This window comes from Saccopteryx bilineata, chromosome 3 (genome assembly GCF_036850765.1).
Source record: "Saccopteryx bilineata isolate mSacBil1 chromosome 3, mSacBil1_pri_phased_curated, whole genome shotgun sequence".
NCBI classification, from domain to species: Eukaryota; Metazoa; Chordata; class Mammalia; order Chiroptera; family Emballonuridae; genus Saccopteryx; species Saccopteryx bilineata.
In genome coordinates, this window is record NC_089492.1 from 234,652,901 (window position 1) to 234,675,022 (window position 22,122).

At 38.0% G+C, this 22,122-nt stretch overlaps 1 protein-coding gene across 1 annotated transcript; it reads right to left on the minus strand.

The window, feature by feature from the left end:
- Positions 1-305: 305 nt before the first annotated feature.
- DYNLT5 (dynein light chain Tctex-type family member 5) lies at positions 306-21,847 on the minus strand. Its single transcript, XM_066264985.1, has 4 exons — positions 21,729-21,847; positions 11,276-11,367; positions 2,200-2,324; positions 306-509 (listed from the first exon to the last, which is right to left on the minus strand). The coding sequence occupies exons 1-4, from the start codon at positions 21,845-21,847 to the stop codon at positions 306-308; spliced, it is 540 nt and encodes a 179-aa protein (XP_066121082.1).
- Positions 21,848-22,122: the final 275 nt, after the last annotated feature.

Consider the following 22,122-nt stretch of genomic DNA (forward strand, 5'->3'; position numbering starts at 1 on the left):
GGAAATTCTAACTCTTTAATTGAAAATTAATTAAAATAATTAGTATCAAAAGTAATATTTAACAAGAACCTATGTCTATGAAAAAAATCCAATAGAAGCAAATCTTAATTCTTTCTTGAGATAAACAAGATTCTTTCTTGTGTCACCCTCCCCTCCCCTAACCTTTATGAGTACAAAAAATCCAAAACGTCCAGTTGTTTAAAGTATTAATGTTTTCTTCTCAAACATTTAGTTAGTAAAATTTTTGTGTACATAGATACAGCCTATTTCTCTATTTTAAAAAGTAATACTAGATTTATTTTCAATCACTCAAAGTAAACTGCATAGACATTTGCAAGAGCAAAGAGTGAAGAATTTCTAAAAACGTAAGATGAAAAGTTATCACTTTTCGTATTCCAGAGGCATCTGCCTCCAATAAGTATACATTGACCATTCAGTGGTCCAATGTGAACAATCACAATTAGCTTAAACCGTGGAATCATCAAGTCCTTGACTTGGCCTTTAATAACCTAGAATTTAAAAGGAAAAAAAAGAAGGTTCTCAGTCACACTGAAACTTGAGAGTATTGATCTTTGTCTTAAATATAGTGTATTTAATTGAATAAAACAGCACAATCCATGTAGATATCATCAGTAATTGTTGTATAGCCACAACTATGATTTGCTTCAAGCTCTCTCCTCATGAGATAGGACCATTAGGACTAAAATAATAGCACCAGCAAAAATTTGCATTTTATAAGGCACATGAAGAAACTATAAACATGAAAATAGAATAGACTTATTAACTTCTTTGAAAATCTATGTTTAAATGGCTTCCCTTTAAAGAATGTTGACATTAGAATTACACCATCTTGTTTATGTCTAATTGAGAGACCATACATCTAGAGCAGGGGTCCCCAAACTACGGCCCGCGGGCCACATGCAGCCCCCTGAGGCCATTTATCCGGCCCCCGCCGCACTTCTGGAAGGGGAACCTCTTTCATTGGTGGTCAGTGAGAGATGCAAAGCATGGCATCGCTTACATACAGTACTACTTCCAGTGACGTGGGATGCATGCCTCACGGCTCCGGAAGCACGTCACATCACTTGTTACATCTGGCAGTGACAAATATGGAACCGGACATTGACCATCTCATTAGCCAAAAGCAGGCCCATAGTTTCCATTGAAATACTGGTCAGTTTATTGATTTAAATTTACTTGTTCTTTACTTTAAATATTGTATTTGTTCCTGTTTTGTTTTTTTACTTTAAAATAAGATATGTGCAGTGTGCATAGGGATTTGTTCATAGTTTTTTTTATAGTCTGTCCCTCCAATGGTCTGAGGGACAGTGAACTGGCCCCCTGTGTAAAAAGTTTGGGGACTCCTGATCTAGAGTCTCCTGTGACATGACTAATCATACATGTTTATTAAAGAATTTGTTATAAAAAGGCAAGTAGAGAAAACCTAATCCCAGTACTTTAGTTGATAAAAATAGAAATGTATTTAAAGCCCGACCAGGCGGTGGGACAATGGATAAAGTGTCGACCTAGGATGCTGAGGACCCAGGTTTGAAATCCTGAAGTCACCAGCTTGAGTGCGAGCTCATTTGTTTGAATGCGGGCTCACCAGCTTGAGTGCAGGGTCACCGGCTTGCGTGTGGGATCATAGATATGGCTTCATGGTCACTTAGAACCCAAAGTTACTGGCTTGGACAAGGGGTCAATAGCTCGGCTGAAGCCCCCCAGTCAAAGCACATATGAGAAAGCAATCAATGAACAACTAGAGTGCCACAACAATGAGTTGATGCTTCTTATTTCTTTCCCTTCCTGTCTGTCTGTCCCTGTCTGTCTCTCTCTCTCTCTAAAAAAAAAAATGTGTTTAAAGGCCACAATGTCTGTTTTTGATGATCATTAAAGCTGTCTTGGGAAGAGAAATGATCATTACAATATTTTATTTTTTACAACAATCAAAAAAATAAATGGGCAGTTTTATACATTTTTAAAACAAAATTCATGCAAATGATGTACATAATGATTATTTTAGACAAAGGCTTTTACACACACATGTAATATGACCTAATAAATATTTTAATAAAATAAAATATAAATAAGCATTTTTACTGCTACTGCAAATTAATTGCCTTCTTCAAAAAGGAGGGGGGTTGTGCTTTCAGCAAATATTCTAGTTATACTTAACACTTTAGGCAAATCACACATTACCTCAGCAATCGTTTTAGTCAGCTGTTTACAGAGCTCTGGTTCATATTGTTCTTCTTGTAGATAGCTAGTTAACACATCTTTCAGAATACGATTGATAGTAATCACAGGAAAATGTTTGGTAGGACCTGAAAATACAGACAAAATTTCTTTCTAAGAAGTCATTTCATATCATACCTGCCCACCTCATAGGCTACATAAGAGTACTGAAACATGGAGGACATTTAATCTTCTGTGTGGCCTCTATTTAAGGAAAAAAGTAGTCTTACTTAGGCTTCCAGTCAGGTTCTCTGGCAGAGGATCAGGCAACGGACTCATTCATTTACCAGACCACCTGGAGTGTGTTCAGCCATCAAGCTTTGACACTGAAAAGTATTCTCCTTCCCAGTTCCCACTATTAATGACTTACTTCCAAGTCTCAAAACCTTTCTCCCAGTTCAATCTGTCCAGCGCTCTGCAATGGACAGATTGCTCGAAATTTCAGATCTTACTGCAGTCTTTCCCTCAGAAAGCTCTAATGTTCAGTTCCCACCCAACCTAGAGCCTCTTCTCCCACCATCACAGCTTTCTACATGGATGCTGCTCTCTCTCTCATGGACTTCATCTGTCTTGTAATGGATGCTTGTACATTTGCTCTTGCTCTTCTTCTTTTTTTTTTAAAGGATTTATTTATTCATTTTAGAGAAGAGAGAGAAAGAGAAGGGGAGGAGGAGCAGGAAGCATCAACTTCCATTCGTGCCTTGACTGGGCAAGCCCGGGGTTTCTAACCGGCGACCTCAGCATTCCAGGTCGACGCTTTATCCACTGCGTCACCACAGGTCAGGCCACTTCTTTTTAAATGGAACATGTTTTCCTATTTTGTTCATCTGAGAAACAGTCATGTTTCAGGGCCAGCTATCCCAGCTCCTTGTGGTAAGGCACGCCTGCCTTCCTCTCTGGTGAAGTATATAATAAGCTAGGTCACATTTTATCCTCTTCAGAGTCTAATACAAGGCTAAAGACATTAGAAATATTATAATATGATTTCTGAAATAAAACAGAATCAAACATATATAAATAATAATCATGGTACAGATCTAGGCTACTTATATTGAGCATTTTCTACAAGTCAGGCACTATGATAAGAATTTTTTATTTATAACCTTATATAACCTAATAAATCTCTGGGTGAAGCTTACTGTTATCTCCATTTCACAGATGGAAAAACAGGTTTAAATGCATGGTGGAACTTGCCCAGAATCACACAGTGGCAGAGCTGGGTTTATCTGACTCAAAAGCTCATATTTTTAACTACATTTAGTCCATGTTCAGATAAGAAGCTTCAGAACAGTCTTTTTAATCCTGCACACCAAGCATCTTACCTGTACCTCCTGGGAATATTAACCTCATCATCTTTCTATTAGTGTATGACATGCACATATGCCCTGGGCCTGGAGTACAGAGGCTCAATCATTATTTGCTGAACTGGTATGGATAAAAGAATGAGATCAAGAATTATATCCAATTATACTTTAACGGTCATCACTATCTTTTGTGTTTATTTTCTAAAAGTTTTATGTATTGATTGATTCCAGAGAGAGAGAAGGAGAGTGAGAGAGAGAAAAACATTGATTTGCTATTCCACCCATCCATGCATCCATTGGTTGATTTCTGTATGTGCACACTGACTAGGGATCAAAGCCACAACCTTGGCAATTGGGATGACACTCTAACCAAACTGAGCTATCCAACCAGGATTAAGTGTTTATTCTTTTTTTTTTTTTTATTTTATTTTTTTTTATAATTTTATTTTTTTAATGGGGTGACATCAATAAATCAGGATACATATATTCAAAGATAACAAGTCCAGGTTATCTTGTCGTTCAATTATGTTGCATACCCACCACCCAAAGTCAGATTGTCCTCTGTCACCTTCTATCTTGTTTTCTTTGTGCCCCTCCCCACCCCCTATCCCTCTCCCATTCCCCCCTCCCCCCCGTAACCACCACACTCTTATCAATGTCTCTTAGTTTCACTATTATGTCCCACCTATGTATGGAATAATACAGTTCCTGTTTTTTTCTGATTTACTTATTTCGCTTCGTATCATGTTATCAAGATCCCACCATTTTGCTGTAAATGTTCCGATGTCATCATTTCTTATGGCTGAGTAGTATTCCATAGTGTATATGTGCCACATCTTCTTTATCCAGTCATCTGTTGATGGGCTTTTTGGTTGTTTCCATGTCCTGGCCACTGTGAACAATGCTGCAATAAACATGGGGCTGCATGTGTCTTTATTCTTAGCGACTGTATCAGTCAGTGCCTAAGGGAATATTCGACACATTCAAGTTGAGACAATTCTGGGAGGACTTCATAATGAGATTCCTAAGAGAGGCCTGAACAGGAAGGATGTAGGACATCATGAAGAAAACTACCATTCAACTAGTGAAAGTGAGAGTGTTAACCACCATCGGACCCTTGAGGGATATGAGATAGGAACTCTTACTAGATCCTAGAAGAGGCACATGAAGCAGGCTCCCCTGAAAGCAGTTTATGACCTTCTGTTGATGGATGTAAACAGTTGGACATAAATACCCAGCTCACAGTTCTTTCACCCTGTGACTTTCTACTGAAGTTTCCCACTGGCTGAACTTAACCAGGTGATAGCCCATGCTTATGGTTGAGTTGGGTCAGCCTCCTGAGGCTCAATAAACAGTATTTTTATTTTGATGATTAATAGAAATTATTCAATTAAATTTATATTCGTGCGGGGAATGAATCTGGACATACAAAACAAAGACACCTGATACAATCAATGAGTGTGGTATTTAAACCCAATAGTTAGTCAGCAGGAATCTCTGTTCTAAACGACAGAGATAAGCAGTTATAAACCTGTAGAAGGTTGGTCCTCCCTTTTCTTGCTTCATGGGGTCAGAGGGAGGGCACTAGCCCCCTTAGGCAAGCTTGCCTGTGCCTATGGGCCTTGGTGTCAAGTTCTGTGGGTCTTTTTGATTTCTATTCAACTCTTCTAGTGAAATAAGACTAAATTTGAGGATGATTTCCCTTTTTTATTTAATAAATTTAAAGTGATACTACCAGTGTGGACGAAATTAAATAGATTATGTCCTTTCAACTGATGCCTCTCTCTTTTTCACTCCGTCCTACCAAGCACTTAAATCACATATACCTTACTTGACCTACACCACTTACCTGAAACTTAATTTAGCCACGTGTTATGGTGACCATATGCATTTTTTCCTTCAGAAAATAGTAAATCCTTCAGTGCAGATGTCTGCCTCTAGTACACCTCCCTGTCATCTCGGAGCCGCAACTCCCTTTCCAGGAAGTGGTCTTCCTACACTAACCACGTGGCTGTTTAGGATCGACCATTGCCTCTTATGAGACTATGTCCATGATTGATTTGTTCAGATATGGCACTTGCTCAAGCCAGACCCATGGTGACCTTAAGTGGAATTTTTATTTCAAACTGGAACTGGGATCAGATGACTGGGAAGTCAGGCTCTCTCTGTGGCGAGGTTATGACGGGTGAGGTTAGGAACTGCCGGAGGCCATGTGACGCAGTGAGAGGAGGTCACGCAGTAAAATGCTGGGAAGAGAATCCTAGGCGCACCACGTCCCTGTTTGCAGTAGCTCCTGTTGTCCAGTTGTACCATTGCCTTTATGCACTTTGCTTAGAATTTTTTTTTTCGATCTCATTAACCAGATTCTATACTGAAAATATTTTGCAAAAACAGTAATGAACTTTTCTCACTTCTTTGTGGACTTTCCCCCAATACAGCTAGAGTTGTGCACTGACTCGCAGGCAGGGAGCCTGAGAGGCAAAGAGAGAAAAAGTTTAGCTTTGATTTCCAAAATAAGCTCCTAAAGCTACTTTCAGAGTCATCTGTTGTGCACGCCAAAGGTTTCTTTCTTTTCTTCTTCCTTTTCTTTTTCTTGAGAGAATTATTTTGTTTATGAGAAAAATTTTTTCTAGAAATCAAAAATCAAGGACCTGAGAAGATCAGATGGATTAAAAAAAAACGTCCATAAAAATAGATTTAAGAGAGAATAGATAAAAAATTTGGTTATTTAATATACAATATCTGTGTTCTCAGCTTCCCCAAATTGAGATAAGAACAACCAGATACTGTTGTTAAGATGAAATGAATTGAACTATTTAAAGTGCTTAGAACAGTGCCTGCTGCACAAAAGAAACCCACTCATTAGATAGGTATTATCATTGTTGTTGCTACTTCATTCTGAGGGAGGAGATAGGGAGGGCTCTTGCTGTAAGGAGGAAGGGAGGGCGGGAGGGAGGAGAGAAAGGAGCGAGGCCTCCACGGGTGGGGTGAAGTGAACACTGAGAAACTCACAGACTCTGTGCGAGTAAGCGGCTGATGACAGGGCCGGATCACCTCATGGAAGTTGAGCCCAAATGATGCCTCTCTGTCTCTCTCCATCTTAAAATTCTACTTTCTGTTATGTTGGTTTCATTCTCAGGCAGTCTGTCACAACACGGCCACAAATATGGCCACCTGTAACTCGTTTGACTTGATGCTCACAGTCAATGTTTTTCAAGAATGAAGAACCTCTTTACTCACTGCTCAAAAAAAAGAGACTTGTGGAGAACTCATTTTATAATAGGATTATATTGGATATCATAGAAGGCTTTCCTTTGCAGTGATCCAAGGTGAAGTTTTAGTCATTTTGAGAAGCAGTAACATAATAAATGGAGAAGCAATTTAAATACATTATTTCACTTAATTCTCACAGTATCCCTATGATGTGTAGAGTATAATCCCTATTTACAGGTGAAGAAACTGAGATTCAAGGGTGCTAAATACCTTGCTTGAACATTATTTATTTATTTATGATTTAGAATTCGAATTCAGATACATTGGATCTTATAGTGTGTATTTTTTTCTATATGCATGTTACAGTAATTAATGAGCAAATGTAAATGGTATTATATTATAAAAAATATACTTTCATTTTTTCATTTTCTTTTTTTCTTTCATTAATTTACATTCTTGTTTTCTCTCATTTTTGGTGGCTGTAATTACTCAGATAACAGGAGGACAAACATGCTAAACATTTTTTTAAGTTTTAAATTTAATTTTTTTAAGTGAGTAAGTGAGACAGAAAGCCAGATTCCTGCATGTGCCCCAATGGAGTTCCCCCCCACAAGTCCTCTAGGGGCAATGCTGTGCCCATCTGGGGCCATCCATTGCTTGGCAACAGAGCTATTTTTAGCATCCTAAGGGAGGCTCCAGGAAGCCATCCTCAGCACTTGGGGCAAACTCACTTGAACCAATCTAGCCATGGCTGTGGGAGGGGAAGAGAGAGAGAGAGAAAGAGAGAGAGAAGGGGGAGAGGGGGAGGTGGAGAAGCAGATGGTCGCTTCTCCTGTGTGCCCTGACCAGGAATCTAACCTGGGACATCCACATGCCAGGCTGATGCTCTACCCCTGAGCCAACGGGCCAGGGCCTAAGATATGTTCAGATGATACAAATATTATTAGATAGAATGTGAAAATTAAACACTATAATGTTAGTAATTAATTGATCCCCCCCTCCCCCCCACACACTATTCTTGCAAATATTGCATTTTGTACATATGAGAACATCCTTACCAAAGGCCCACAGAGTACCTTTCAGGAGCAAAATAAATCCAGAAATAGGTAGAAGTAGAAATACATTTTTGATTTTAACAAAGTGGCTAGTTGAATGCTTAAAAAAATGGATTAAGCATAAAAGATTTTAATTAAAAGAATAATTCACCCTAGGTGGATAGCTCAGTTGGTTAGAGCCTTGTCCTGATGTGCCAAGGTTGTGGGTTTGATCCTTGGTCAGGATACATTCAAAAATCAACAACTAAATGCATAAATAAGTGGAACAACATATCAGTGTTTCTCACTCTCTCTGGCTCCCTGCTCTCTCTTTAAATCTCTTTCTCTCTCTCTCTCAAATCAATAAGTTAAAATTTTAAAAAAGAATGTCACATATTTCATGAGAAATATATAAAATATTATATATAATATATATAAATATTTATACATATATACACACTAAGGTATTTGGAAATACATGTATACACCCTAAGGTATTTGGGAAATTACTTTTCTAATGTAGTTCAACATCCAGTACTTCTAAAACTGGTAGGATGATTTAGCTTGTTTATTTGAGGAAATGAGTTATAAAATATATCCTATAAAGAAGAAACACAGGGCTTCATATTTCAAGTCCCTTAACTTGTTGAAATCTGATTTCAACCCTTTCAGTATGCAGATCCCTAAGTCATAGGCCCCAATTGGCTAAGATCTTTTAGTTATAGGTGGGTGAAAACCTAACCCTAACTAAAAAGTCAGAATACTTTGGATTTAGGACTAGAATGGTGACAGTAGGCTTTAGTTCTCTCTTGGTCTTAGGTTCCATGTGAGGGCAAGATAGCAAAAGCTGCTATAACCCCTACATCAGTGGTAGTCAACCTGGTCCCTATCGCCCACTAGTGGGCATTCCAGCTTTCATGGTGGGCGGTAGCAGAGCAATCAAAGTATAAATAAAAGGATAGATTTAACTATAGTAAGTTGTTTTATAAAGATTTATTCTGCCAAACTTAGTGAAAATCCGACATAAAGTACTTGGTAAGTAATTATTATTATATGCTTTAACTTGCTGTAACTCTGCTTTATAAATTTTATAAAGTAAAGTTACTTCCCTACTTTATAAAGCACCATTACTGTGGAACCAGTGGGCGGTTAGAAAATTTTACTACTAACAGAGATACAAAAGTGGGCAGTAGGTATAAAAAGTTTGACTACCCCTGGGCTACATCCTTTCAGGTTTCAGCGCCTAATCTGCTTCTTCAAAAGCTCAAACAACATTTTCTGAATTGAATATCAAGACCTGACCAATCAAAGGGTTCTATATCATCCAAGAATGTCCTGTTACATTTCTGAGGCTAGTGTCAGCTTTGGCAGAATGTTATGGACCCCAAGTGGTAACAATGGCTTTGCCCCAGAAAACTGCATTAGGTTACCAGAAGAAGTATAGAAGTGTATTGGATGGCAGAAATATTAGTTGTCTACTACAGCACTATGAAAATAGCAGTAGATTGACTAATTATGGAACCTTGTAATCCATGTAGTTTGGGGGATTACTGTAGAAAATTGGCTGCAAGGCCTAATGGGATGTGCTGATGGTCTATAATTTTATCGAGGTTAACTGGCACAGATGGAACCACTCTGGCCCATAGAGTCTTCCCTTGGTCATTGTTAAGTCTCTGTGGAATTTCTATACAGCAGTAATTATATATGGATTCAGATAATAGTGAGCAGGTTTACATTTAGAGAAAACAAGTAGGTCTATGAGGGAACATGAATGGGAACAAATCTTCACTTTGAATTCCAAGGGGAGTTCAGAGGCAGGTGCAAAATCTTTGTTTTCAAAAATCTAAAACCTCAGTGTAAAGGGATAAACATCTCTGTCAACAGGGGACCAGAAATCATTTACCTTTGCCTTGAAGGCTTTTTTCTCTACCTGTCAACAGCATTGGTTGGTTTTGTTGGATAAAACTTTAATGCATATCTTTTTTATTTCATATTTTATATATATACATACATATATATACATACATATATATATATATACACACTTTATGTCAAGTATGTGTAAAATAACTCCACAAGCTGATCCCCCAAATTCTCAATCAACTGAATTCAGTAATACACAGTACACATCAGTGGTGCCCAGTGAATTGCTTGGTGTTTAGGAAACACTGATGAAGAAAAGTAGGTAATGGGTCCCACTTTGCAGAGGAAGAAATTAAAGCAGCATCATGTGTCAAGTGTCTAAAGACCAGTGCAGGGCCAGGCAGCAGGTGGGCCACTCTTGGGTAAAGGGGGGCCCACTACCCCTTGCCTGGCCTTGCCTGGTCATTGAACCCCTTTTAGATCTAGGAACTCTTCAGACAGAATCTGGGAGGGCGGGATGCCTGACATCGGAAAGTCTCCCTGGGAGAATGCACCACACCCTTCCGAGGTGTTGCAACATAGGTCCAGCACTTAACTCAGCCTCAGCCAAGGACCAAGGAAGGTTTTTAAGTGATAGGGTTCTCAGTCCCCAAGCATGTGCCATTTTGCTGCTGGCCACCAGTCTTTCCAAGACTGCTGAGCCCCAACTGCAGGCCCAGTGCTGCCTGTGACTGGCTGGCACTCAAGTTTCCTCTTCTGTAAGTGTGAAGTGTCAGAGACTTGGGACCTTCCTGAGAGGAACTGTCTCAGGATAAGGATGACAGATGGAAAAGGAAGCAGCAGATGGCGGTGCTGCTGCTGCCTGAGACATGGCTATCAATATCTGGCATGCCAGCTTTCTGAGACCAAGTGCAGGCCTCAGGCCCACACTGCCCCTGCCCGGCCCTTGGTCATGGGGTCACTGCCAGCTGCACTTTGCACTCTGATGACCTCAAAGCACTTTCATGGCTGCCATCCAGAAGAGCAGGTCAGTGGTTCTGCAGGTGCACAGGCAGACTCAAAGATGGGGTAAAGGGATCAATCTTGACCTGTCTCCATGCGTGACCCCTTCAAAACTCCACATTATTTAGGATGACCCCACCCCCCATCCCTCTCCTTTACCCAGCCCAGCCTCTGTGGGAGCGGGAGAAGCTGATTAGGAGGCACGTAGCATCAATCAACTGTGAACTGCTGAGGGCTGAAAGGCCTGTTAGCCTCAGCCCCCTGGGGTGTGGGGTGTCCCCTGAGATTCTTCCTTGGGAAAAGCTTGTCCTCATGACTTGCCCAGGTATGCTCTGTCCACATGGAGCCAGGCCGCTCCCCCGGGAGAGACCTGCCCCAGCACACGCACCGCCGCCTGGGCACCACAGAGCTGCAGTTGTAGCAGACTCTTTGTCAGCAATCAAATGTGGAGTGAAGACATGTAAAAAATAAAAAAATGAAAGCAGCATCAAATATCTCAATTAATTAAGATCCCTATTATTGTACGAGCATTGAAGATAATGCCAGTTTATCAGATATTGATTAAGTAAATATTGTTCACAAAGTCAGATGTTTAAAATAGAAGCAAATGATAAAATAACACACCCAGCTGGTACGTGTTTTCCATCTGAACTGTAAGGCAGGAGGCAAGGTCACGCTGGCTAGGTTCATCCATATAAGACACAGTACTCATACGGCTAAAAGTAAGGGAGGAAACAAATTTCAATAGTTATTATGACAATAACAAAACACAGTGTTTTTTGTTATAAAATGTTACAAAGGCAAATTTTTCTCTAAAAAAATTCAAGCAACTCCCGTGTAAATATCCTAGTAACATATTTAAAACAATTGAGAAATGGAAACATTAAGGCGTAAGAAGTTACTTGGTGCAGGTCTCAATTTAGTGTCTGAAGCCCAGTGCAGTGCCGGGCATCTGATTAGTAAGAGTTCGTGGTCGGTTGGTCTGCAGGGGAACAGAATGCATGTTTCAAAAGCCATTGTCGATAGCATCTTTACACAGATGCAAAGCTCTGCTCACAGCGAACAAAGCTCACAAAAGGGATTGGGGAATATGTGAGAAAGCTTAAAATGTTGGGAAACAACTCTGTATATACATTGGGGTTATTAGAGTGCACATTATAGATACCTCACAAATCCCTTTAGTCAAAAAAAGAAAAATGAGAAACTCCTCTACATGATGAGAGAAACCACAATTCCCCCAAATGATCATAAATCAATAAGCACCAATCACCCTTTTCAACATTAAGAAAGGGTTTAGGCTTGGTTACCAAGGCAATATAAGTTTATCCAGGTGCAGAACAGGAGACCAAATTCAGGAGGAGCCCCTAATGTCCCTCAGGTACTATTTAATTCAACTTAATCCAGAGGAAATCCAATTGTCAGTAATGGCTCTCTCAGAATGCTCTACCCCCAATACTCTACACCTGTGAAAATGGAGGTTAAGCCAGATGTCATTTCAAAGGAAATGATATAATAGTGTGTGTGTGTGTGTGTGTGTGTGTGTGTGTGTGTGTGTGTGTGTTTTCAGAGCGGCCACTTTTATAAGCAGGCTTTGCTTTTGCTTTAATTAAATGAGAAAGAGATATTTGTTCTTGATCTTTTGGAATTTTTCTTCTGTGAATAGTTTAAACCATTTAGTTCTCAGCCATTGGAAATTGGTGAGCTTTTGCAGAGCGATACTTTAAAAAAAATCATGGATAATCTCTTTTAATACAATAGAATTTACACAATAAATTAAGGTTTACTCACCCAGCCCAAGAAGGTGAAACAAAAAGCTTATGGCTGCTTTTTCATGATGCATTTCTGGACTAGTGATTTAGTCTTTATTCTTGTAACACCTGCTGTACTCAATTTTTTGCTGCTCTTTGAAGCAGCAACCAACCTGTTTGGCTCCATTGACTGCAGGTGTTGTGGGCAGTACCAAAAAGAATAGCTTCTGTTTAGAAAACCCAACACTGCATAAACCCCTTGATTCTAAGATAAGACTGCCTGTCCCAATATTCGAAATGCTACTTTCAACTTTGAAAAATATTTTCTATAATAATCTTACCTTCACAATACTCTTAAGTAAGTAAAAGAGTTATTGTTCTACCCATTTCAGAGATACAGGGAACAACACAAAAGGTTTACTTTCATACATACAGGAAAAGCAGACTTATTTCAAATATCTTTTTTATTTTTCACTGACAAAGTCTCACATAGGACAGAATAAAAATAGGGGTAATGACTCTGAAAAAGTCAGTAACTGCAATGAAAACTTGCACAAACATGAGAAGGTATTAAAAAACTCGATTTTTTTTTTACTGAATACCATACTAAAAACTTGTAGAAAGAGAAGTGAAGTTGGTAAAAACTCAAATTAGTAGAAGTTAGAATTCTAAGAAAAAAAGCAAATAAGGATTTTTACAGTCATCACTATTGCGTTTCTATTGCCATGTTACTTAAAAATTGATATTCAGCACAGTTTATAATATTTTCAGCATAAAATGAGTGTCGTAGGGCAGCTTAAAAACCCAACTGGCTGATGATTATGTGCAAATAGAAAGTTTTGCAGTGACTTTCTGATTTACTGAAGATAATTTCACTCAATGTCTTTTTATGTCCACAGTAATCATATGTATGGTTATTGTAAAAAGTTCAAAACATATAGAAAAGTATAAAAAACAAAGTAAAATTAACCATTGTTAACATTTAAAAAAATCTTTTCAGATATATGAGACCATATTACAGGTACAGAGTTGTTATTTTCCCACTCAGAACATATCATGAATAACTTTCTACACTAATAAACAGTAATCTACATCAATATTTTAAACACAAAAGAGTAATATATTAACATACTGCATTTTATTTAACTCCTTATTCTTTAGGCCATTTAATATTTCCATTATTCCACTATTATAAAGAAAATCATAATGATCATTGTGTCAGGGACTGCCATGTGCTTTCCAGCGTTCTTCCTTTCTTCCTTGGTAACACAACCTGAAGTTTGTGGAAATGTTTCTCTCTAAATCGAAAACAAATTTTTGGGCTTCTTTGGTGTTATTGTGGCCATGTGGCTTGTGATGTCTGTGGAAGTTTGGGGTGGAAATTCTGAAAGAACTTTCTTAAAAGAACTAATAAAACCAAGAGGAGCCTATTCATGCGCTCCGTGATGACTGAATATGGATATGATGGCAAGAGCTCAGCACCTATGTTGGGTCTTGAGATGATCTTATGGAATACAGGTCAGAAAAACAGATGACTTGGTCCCTGAACTGCTTTCCTCCATACTTCTTATGTAGGAGAAAAGTATATTTCAAGCCACTGTTGTTTCTTTGTTTGTTTTTGCAATTATTATTATAAGAAGCACTAGGTATAACTGATTCAAATTCTAACTGATACAGAGTTTGTTTCTTGGACATGAATGCTGCAAATATTGGAGCACACAACTTTGAGTTCGTTTTGTGGAGAAGACAGGGCTTTGGAGAGGGAGATTTCAGATATTTTGCTAGAAACCTGGCATCCCTTATCATGCAGAAGGAAAATATTTGGTTACCCTATCAATTCCTATACTTTGGATGGCTGACCATGTATGAACCAAGACTATCATCACTTCATGGAAAATGATAGGAAAATCATACTTCTTAAAATACCTGGTATTTTTTTGGAACTGAAACATGATAGTTCCAACACTTGAATGAGATGGGTTGAAAAGGGAGAAAAAGAATAAAGTGAACAGAAATAAATTAAAAAAAATAAGATAGTTATTCCTTGAAGAAAAGACAAAATATTAAAAATCCTTGCAATCTGGGCAATCAACATTAGACCAGAACATGAATTCAGGAAATTTTTAGAAATAAAAGAGATCCTATATTTGAAAATTGGAGATTACCAATATCAATTTATAAAATTGACTTAGAAAAACATACATTTTTTATTGCTAAACAGCTTTACTCAAGCCCTTGAAAAATTTTAAAAATAAAAATGTGAGATGCTCGAAGGGAAAACTTATTTTAATTACCAGTTCTGTATACACAGTACAGTAAGTTTATTGAGTAGATGTCACAGCATTGTGAATGAGTAAAGTTCATTGTCTATGACCAGACTTTCCCTAGTTTATAACACTAACTTTTCTAGAGTCATGATCTCATTGTAAAGGGAATGCGATAGTTGATTTTAATCTTTAAATTCTTATGAAAAGTGTTCTTATGATCTGTTTGTCATCAGCTTCTTGGCATCAATGAACAAAAAATTTTCAATTTGAAAAATGTACACATAGTGAGCTGTAAAGTTTTAGAAAGAATGGTCCTGTTAAGTCAACGCAGTAAAATGGTAAATGGTATAAATTGGTGAAAACACTGAACTAATTAGTTAACATTATTCTAGAGAGAAGAGCAATAATTTTGAACCCAGTGCAAATTCAGTTGATACTTGGAATCACATTTACTATTGTGAGGACAGACTTGAAAGTAATCTGGGTGCAGAAATATCTGCATAAAATTGGTCCACAATAGCAAAAGAAACCCTTCTATATCATACTTGATTGATTGGAAACATTTCATGCTGACTAACCCAACAGCTGTCTCTGATTACACAGAGAAGGGGCACAGAATAGCTAAATAAGTAAATATCTGATGACACAGAGAAGGGGCACAGAAAAGCTAAATAAATAAATATTAATATTTATTATCTATATCATACTTGATTGATTGGAAACATCCCATGCTAACTAACCCAACAGCTGTCTCTGATTACACAGAGATTGCACAGAAAAGCTAAATAAATAAATAAATAAATAAATGGCTAGGGAGCTGGAATATATTTATTCTTCCATGAAATTCAATTTTCCTGAAAACATCTTACAAATTCGCTTGCTGACCATTCCCTGAATTACACAGCACAAATACAAGGCATGTCTTATTGTTTTGACTGTTAGAGATAGAAGCAATTATTTCAATTAAATCTCACCAGCCACAGATACCATGTTATTATCACTGAGAATTCATTCCCAAACATTTCACTACCGTGTTATTTCGATATTTTGGAACTGCAGTAAGAGATAATATTTGAATGCACAGGAGGCCTTGGAGCCATTGCTTTAGTAGATTAAGAAAGTCAGAATATCATCTATTTCTTTGTTATCTTGAAATACTTGGAACTACCATATTTTGAATGTTATTATTTAAGCATGACTTTAACCTTAAATTCATTATTAAAGTCATGTGCTGCCTCCCAGTGGAAATATTTCAGAGTGCACAGAGAAAAAGAAGGCTCCAGGGTATATACATTTGCACATTTTTGCTGTTGTTTCTTCATTTTTTTTTTCAAAAAAAATTTCTTGCCCAGAATGTGGCAAGCAAAAAAGGAATTACCAGTAACACAAAGAAAAATTCGAGTCCCTGTGCCTGAGAAACATGACATAGAAAACAAGATAAAATATACATTGCAATGCACTTACTTGGAAATTTCCACCTCAAGGCGTCTATGAATAATTTTATGTATGTTCTGCTTAAAAGCAAAAGCATACCTACTCTTACTACATCAGGAGAAGGTGTAAGTTGCTTGGCAAGGTAATTTTGTTTTATGGCTGTAGTGCCGCTTGTCGAGGCCAGGCAGATTCATATTAAATTCGAGCAGATGGTAGAGGAACAGCAGAGTTGGAAAGCGTTGGGCCATTCCCATTTAACAGATTCTCACAATGGTGGATGAGCAAACAGGCAGGGGAAAACTGCTTCTCACAGCAGCAGGTGGACAAACAGCAAAATGGCCCCTCACAATGGCCGGCAGGCGACCTGCCATCCGCCCAAGCCCCCATAGCCCTACATGGATGACGCACATATGGCTCTGCCACAGGCTCACGCACTAGTCATGCAAAGTGCAAGTGAGCAAGCCTAACACAGCTGTTTTCTCTACAGTGGCCATTTAATTTTATCAAGTTGGCTGGATTTTATGTAGTTTAAGATATTTTCTTTGTATTATTGGCCCCATCTTACTAGTGAAAGAAAAGTTATAATGTAAACAAAAATCAAGATATAGTTTCAAAAATGAAAGAGGAGAGAAAAATGACATATGTGTCCTTGAAAAAATACATTTTTTAAGAAGAAAAATGCTTCAAAAGGACCAAGGATGAACCATGAGACCTGTGAAAAAGTATACCTTCGATGTGATTGAAGACAATCTAGGAAAGGCAATTGACAAAAGAGAACAATTTTTAGTGTACTGATAGAATATTAGAACTTCCAAAGTCCATTGAGTAATATTCATCTAAGAAAAGGTAAGGTTAAGGTCAAAGGCAGCTGATCAAACTTCTATGGCAGCTCCTGGATGAATGCAAGTTTCAATGTTGGATCACCCCTGGCAATCACCAGAGAGGTGAGGCAGAGAGTGTCAGTGACACAGTCACCTCTATAATGCCATGGAGAACATCAAAAAGAAGCACAATCTATCTAAAGTGGTTTTTTTTAACTTAAATGAAAGTGTTCTTTTATTATAATTTTTAAACAGATGCACAATGGATTTTTAACAAAGAGGTAAAAGTGAAGAGATTAACTGAAAAACATATATAGATATAGATCAGTGGTCCCCAACCTTTTTTGGGCCATGGACCAGTTTAATGTCAGAAAATATTTTCACGGACTGACCTTTAGGGTGGGACGGATAAATGTATCACGTGACCAAGACAAACGTCAAGAGTGAGCCTTAGATGGATGTAACAGAGGGAATATGGTCATTTTCTAAAAATAAAACGTTGTTCAGACTTCAATATAAATAAAACGGAAATAATGTAAGTTATTTATTCTTTCTCTGCGGACCAGTACCAAATGGCCCATGGACCGGTACTGGTCCGTGGCCCGGGGGTTGGGGACCGCTGATATAGATACATATATTATATATATAGATATATATAGATATATATAGATATAGCTATAACACATAGACACAGACAATAGTGTGGTGATAGCCAGAGGGAAGAGGAATGGGAGGTGTATAGAAGTAGATGAAAGAAGAGAAAATGAGGATGGAAAGAGAGTTTGCTTGGTGTGATGGGTGCACAATGCAGTGTACACCTGATGTTTTATTGAGTTGTACACTTTAATCCTGTATGGTTTTGCAAACCAATATCACCCCGATAAATTCAATTAAAAAAGAAGACATGAGGTTGGAAAACCTGCAGATATTGATGCTATAAATATCTGTTTTTTGTTTTTTAGAAGTTGAGAAAATACTAAGCATCCAACTGGGAATAAGATAGTTATTAGACTCTTTTGCAAACATTAGCTCCTGTTAGATATGTAGTAAAATGCAAAAAATTTGGTGCCAAGCTGCCTGGGTTCAAACTGTGGCCCTACCATTTCTTGTATAAGTTACTAAATCTTTCTAAGGCTTAGTGTCCATATCTATAAAATGGAGAAAGTAACATTTACCACACCAGGTGGTTATGAGAATTAGAGTGAATGAATATACAATCTAAATATAATGATCAGCAAATAATAAACACAAGTAATGTTCGCTGCTGTTGTCATCCACAGTGGCATCGTTATAAAAAGAAATAGCTGTCTGGTGTGAATGAATCAAGATTATATCATTTTGGCCCTGGCCGGTTGGCTCAGCAGTAGAGCGTTGGCCTGGCGTGCGGGGGATCTGGGTTCGATTCCCGGCCAGGGCACATAGGAGAAGCACCCATTTGCTTCTCCACCCCCACCCCCTCCTTCCTCTCTGTCTCTCTCTTCCCCTCCCGCAGCCAAGGCTCCATTGGAGCAAAGATGGCCCGGGCGCTGGAGATGGCTCCTTGACCTCTGCCCCAGGCGCTAGAGTGGCTCTGGTCGCGGCAGAGCATCGCCCCCTGGTGGGCAGAGCGTCGCCCCTGGTGGGCGTACTGGGTGGATCCCGGTCGGGCGCATGCGGGAGTCTGCCTGACTGTCTCTCCCCGTTTCCAGCTTCAGAAAAAAAAAAAATTATATCATTTATTTGTCATGTTGGTAAAAAATAACATATTTTTTGGTGTGCTGCAGAATATTAGTACTTAGTTGATGTGTGTCATGAGATGAAAAAGGTTGAACACTGCTGCTATATGCCATACTCATGGTTTAGAATTGTATTTTAGTCATTAAATTGTCACTTGACTAGTAAGCTGCAATTATTCCACAATAATGTAGAAAAAATGATGTTCACCTAGCAGAATTAATGGTGAGGAGATTTAAAAAGATAGTGTATTAGATCCACAGTATACTTCAGGATGTACTTTATACTACTGAAATAGATCTATAAAAAATTGTTCAGAAATAGCCTTATTTATTTTAATCTCTTTAAAAAATATTTTTAAGACTTTATTCATTTTAGAGAGAGAGAAAAAGCAAGAGAGAGAGAGAGAGAGAAAGAGAGAAAGAGAAATGCTGAAAACAGCAAATCCTATATGTGCTTTGACCAGGCAAGCCCAGGGTTTCGAACCGGTGACCTAAGCATTCCAGGTCAACTCTTTATTCACTGTACCACCACAGGTCAGGCCTGAAAGTAACTTTAAAATGAAAGAAAGATATATACTTTTCCATAAAACACTGCAATTAACAAAACAATGGCTGCATTTTTTAGCTTCTAAGCTTTCAGAATTTTTCTATTAGCTGACGACAGATTTCATGAAGGAGAGTCAGCCGTGTAGTCATCACTAAGATAGTGATGGGACCATGAAAAGTAAGCAGGACTTAGAGTTGCTGAGGCAGCCTTCCAACTGGTCTCTGCATTGCAAGGGTATGTGGAAGTTGTTCATTTGCTATTTAATAAAAAGTAGCCTTGGCCAGATAGCTTGGTTGTTTAGAGCTTCATTCAGGAGCACAGAGGTGGCCAGTTTGGTCCCAGCCAGGGGACAAACAGGAACAAATTGGTGTTCCTGACTCTCTCTCCCTTCTCCTCTAAAATAAATAAATTAAAAAAAGAAAAAGAAAAAGTGCAAACAGAGGATCAATTGTGAAAATTTTCTTTGACAGTTCAAATTTCAACTTTGAAATAATATCAAAATAATTATCGCTTAAATGTATTTATTAGTGAGACATCTATCCTAATGTGTTGATAAAACTATTTTCGTATTTGTGTTGCTTTTAGTTTGTGTTTATATTTCATTAGTAAAAAGATAAATCTCTAATTCTTCAAATTCGGCCATGTTCTGATTCTTTAGGCTTTTTAATTTGCTTTGAAAAGGAAAGAAGTAAATGAAAATTACCTGAATGAGAGAAGTTGCTTTTTATTATTCATGGGAATATAATTTATGTCAGATTATTATAATAAATATTTTCTTGAAACAAATTTAATTTAAGCTAACAATTATTTTAAAATGAATTTTAAAAGGACTCTTATGAACTCTACTTAAATGTTGGAAATAGCAGCCCAAATGGCTAGGGTCAGAAACAAACGTTACAGAGCTTTATTATTCTCCCAGTTTTACTTCTAACATGCTTAGGATTGCTATTCCTTTATAATTCTTATCTGTAAAAAAGAGACTGTACTTGTAATCCATAAACATCCAGGGTTGGAAAGTGGAATTTTAAATAAGTGCATTAATACATTCTGAGAGTAGGAAGATTCGGTTTCAGAATTCTAATGCTAATCTATTCCAGTTCGTGCGGTGTCAGTTCTACAGGACACACTAGCTCCTGTTTCCCAGCCACGGGGTTTAACACACTACATCCTTCCATCCTGTGGAGACTGTTAAGGAAGAAAGTCTGTTATATAAGATTAACCTCTGCACTGAATAATTTATTTTGTCTTCCCAATGGCAGTTTAGTAGAAATCCTATGAAAATATTAAAAATTGATTTATCTGTTTAGGAGACCAAATGTAATATGCATCAAGAACCAAAAAAGTATTTATTACTCTTTGACCCACCAATTCTACTTCTGGGAAGAAAACAAACAGAGACATTATACAGTCAAAAAGAAAAACAATGGAAACAAACTTGAAATGACCAATAATTGGAGAAAGCTTAGCTCAAGCCAGACTTATAAACTGACAAAATATTATGTAGCCATTTAAAAGGACACCAACAATGGCTATGAAAATACATTACAAAATTTGTATAAAATAATGCTAAGTGCACTGAATATGTATAAATACATACTGACTGCAAAAATGCAATAAATAAAAACTATGCCTGGGCTTGCCTGGTCAAGGCACATATGGGAGTTGATGCTTCCAGCTCCTCCCCCTTCTCTCTCTCTCTCTCTCTCTCTCTCTCTCTCTCTCTCCTCTCTCTCTCTCTCTCTCCTCTCTAAAAATGAATAAATAAAATAAATAAAATAAAAAAACCCCAAAAAACTATGTACTTATATGATATTGAAGATCAGAATTCAGGAGATACATAAGAAGTAGCCACTCTACATTGCATATGGTGTTTCCTTTGAGTAGATGACTTTTTTGGGTAGGCTTTGAAATAGTTAAAGGTGCTCCTGGGAACAACATATCTGAAAGGCAGAAACCAGAAGCAGAACCAAAAACATGAGTGTGTTCCAAAAGGAAAGTTCATTTTATAAGCACCTGGATGCAAGCAGGCGGAGACCAGCAAAGGGTGTCATCCCTGAGCTGCTGGAGAGAGCGTTAGATGTACGGGTTACTGCAGGCATTTATGATCATGGGGTTGCCTGCACTTGGACATGCCCAGAGAGCATATCCTGGTTTGTGGCCTTGATTACAGACTGTCTCCCTTTCTCAACCCTCAGGTCCCTCATGATGGCCTTGTCCCAAGGATATTTCTCAGAACCTTCCTAGGATGGGGGGAAGTTGCTTAGCAGGAGGGGGAGGTTGGGCAAGGGAGATGCTTGCTGAAGAAGCTGCCCTAGTCGGAGGTTGGGTGAGGGGAATTTGAGTTTTAAAGGGGCTCTGGATTTAAAGAAGCCCTGAACCTAGACCTAACAATATCACTTATGTCTTTTTACTTTCTTTCTCTTTCTTTTTAAAAATATGGCTCTAAAAGATGACCTGAACCTTGTACATTATCTTTCTTTTTAGTTACCAAAGGAAATGTTTATTCAACAATTGAACTGAAGTTATTAGACATTCAGTTACTCACTCTTTGATGCGCCCATGAAGTACCCTCCGTTGGAATTCATGACTACTTAGGGAAGACACACTTCCCCTTTTCTTCAATGTATGAGCAGTTCTGTCTTTAGCAATGCCTGACATCATCATAGCCTATAGAAGAAAACTTCTTTTAAAACAGCAGACAAAAGATCTGAAAAACATTTTAGTATAACACAGATTTATTCTAAATAAAGTGCACAGATACTTTTTCTACCATTTTTGAATAGGGAAATGGGCTTTCCTTAAGAGTAATTTTTAATGTACGCTATTGTTCTGGTCAGTACAACTGAAAATTTGGTAACCCTGATAACTTTTACTTATGCAATATTATACTTACTCCATGTAAGAAGATATTAAGCTGCAGCAAAATGTTTAACTGCAGA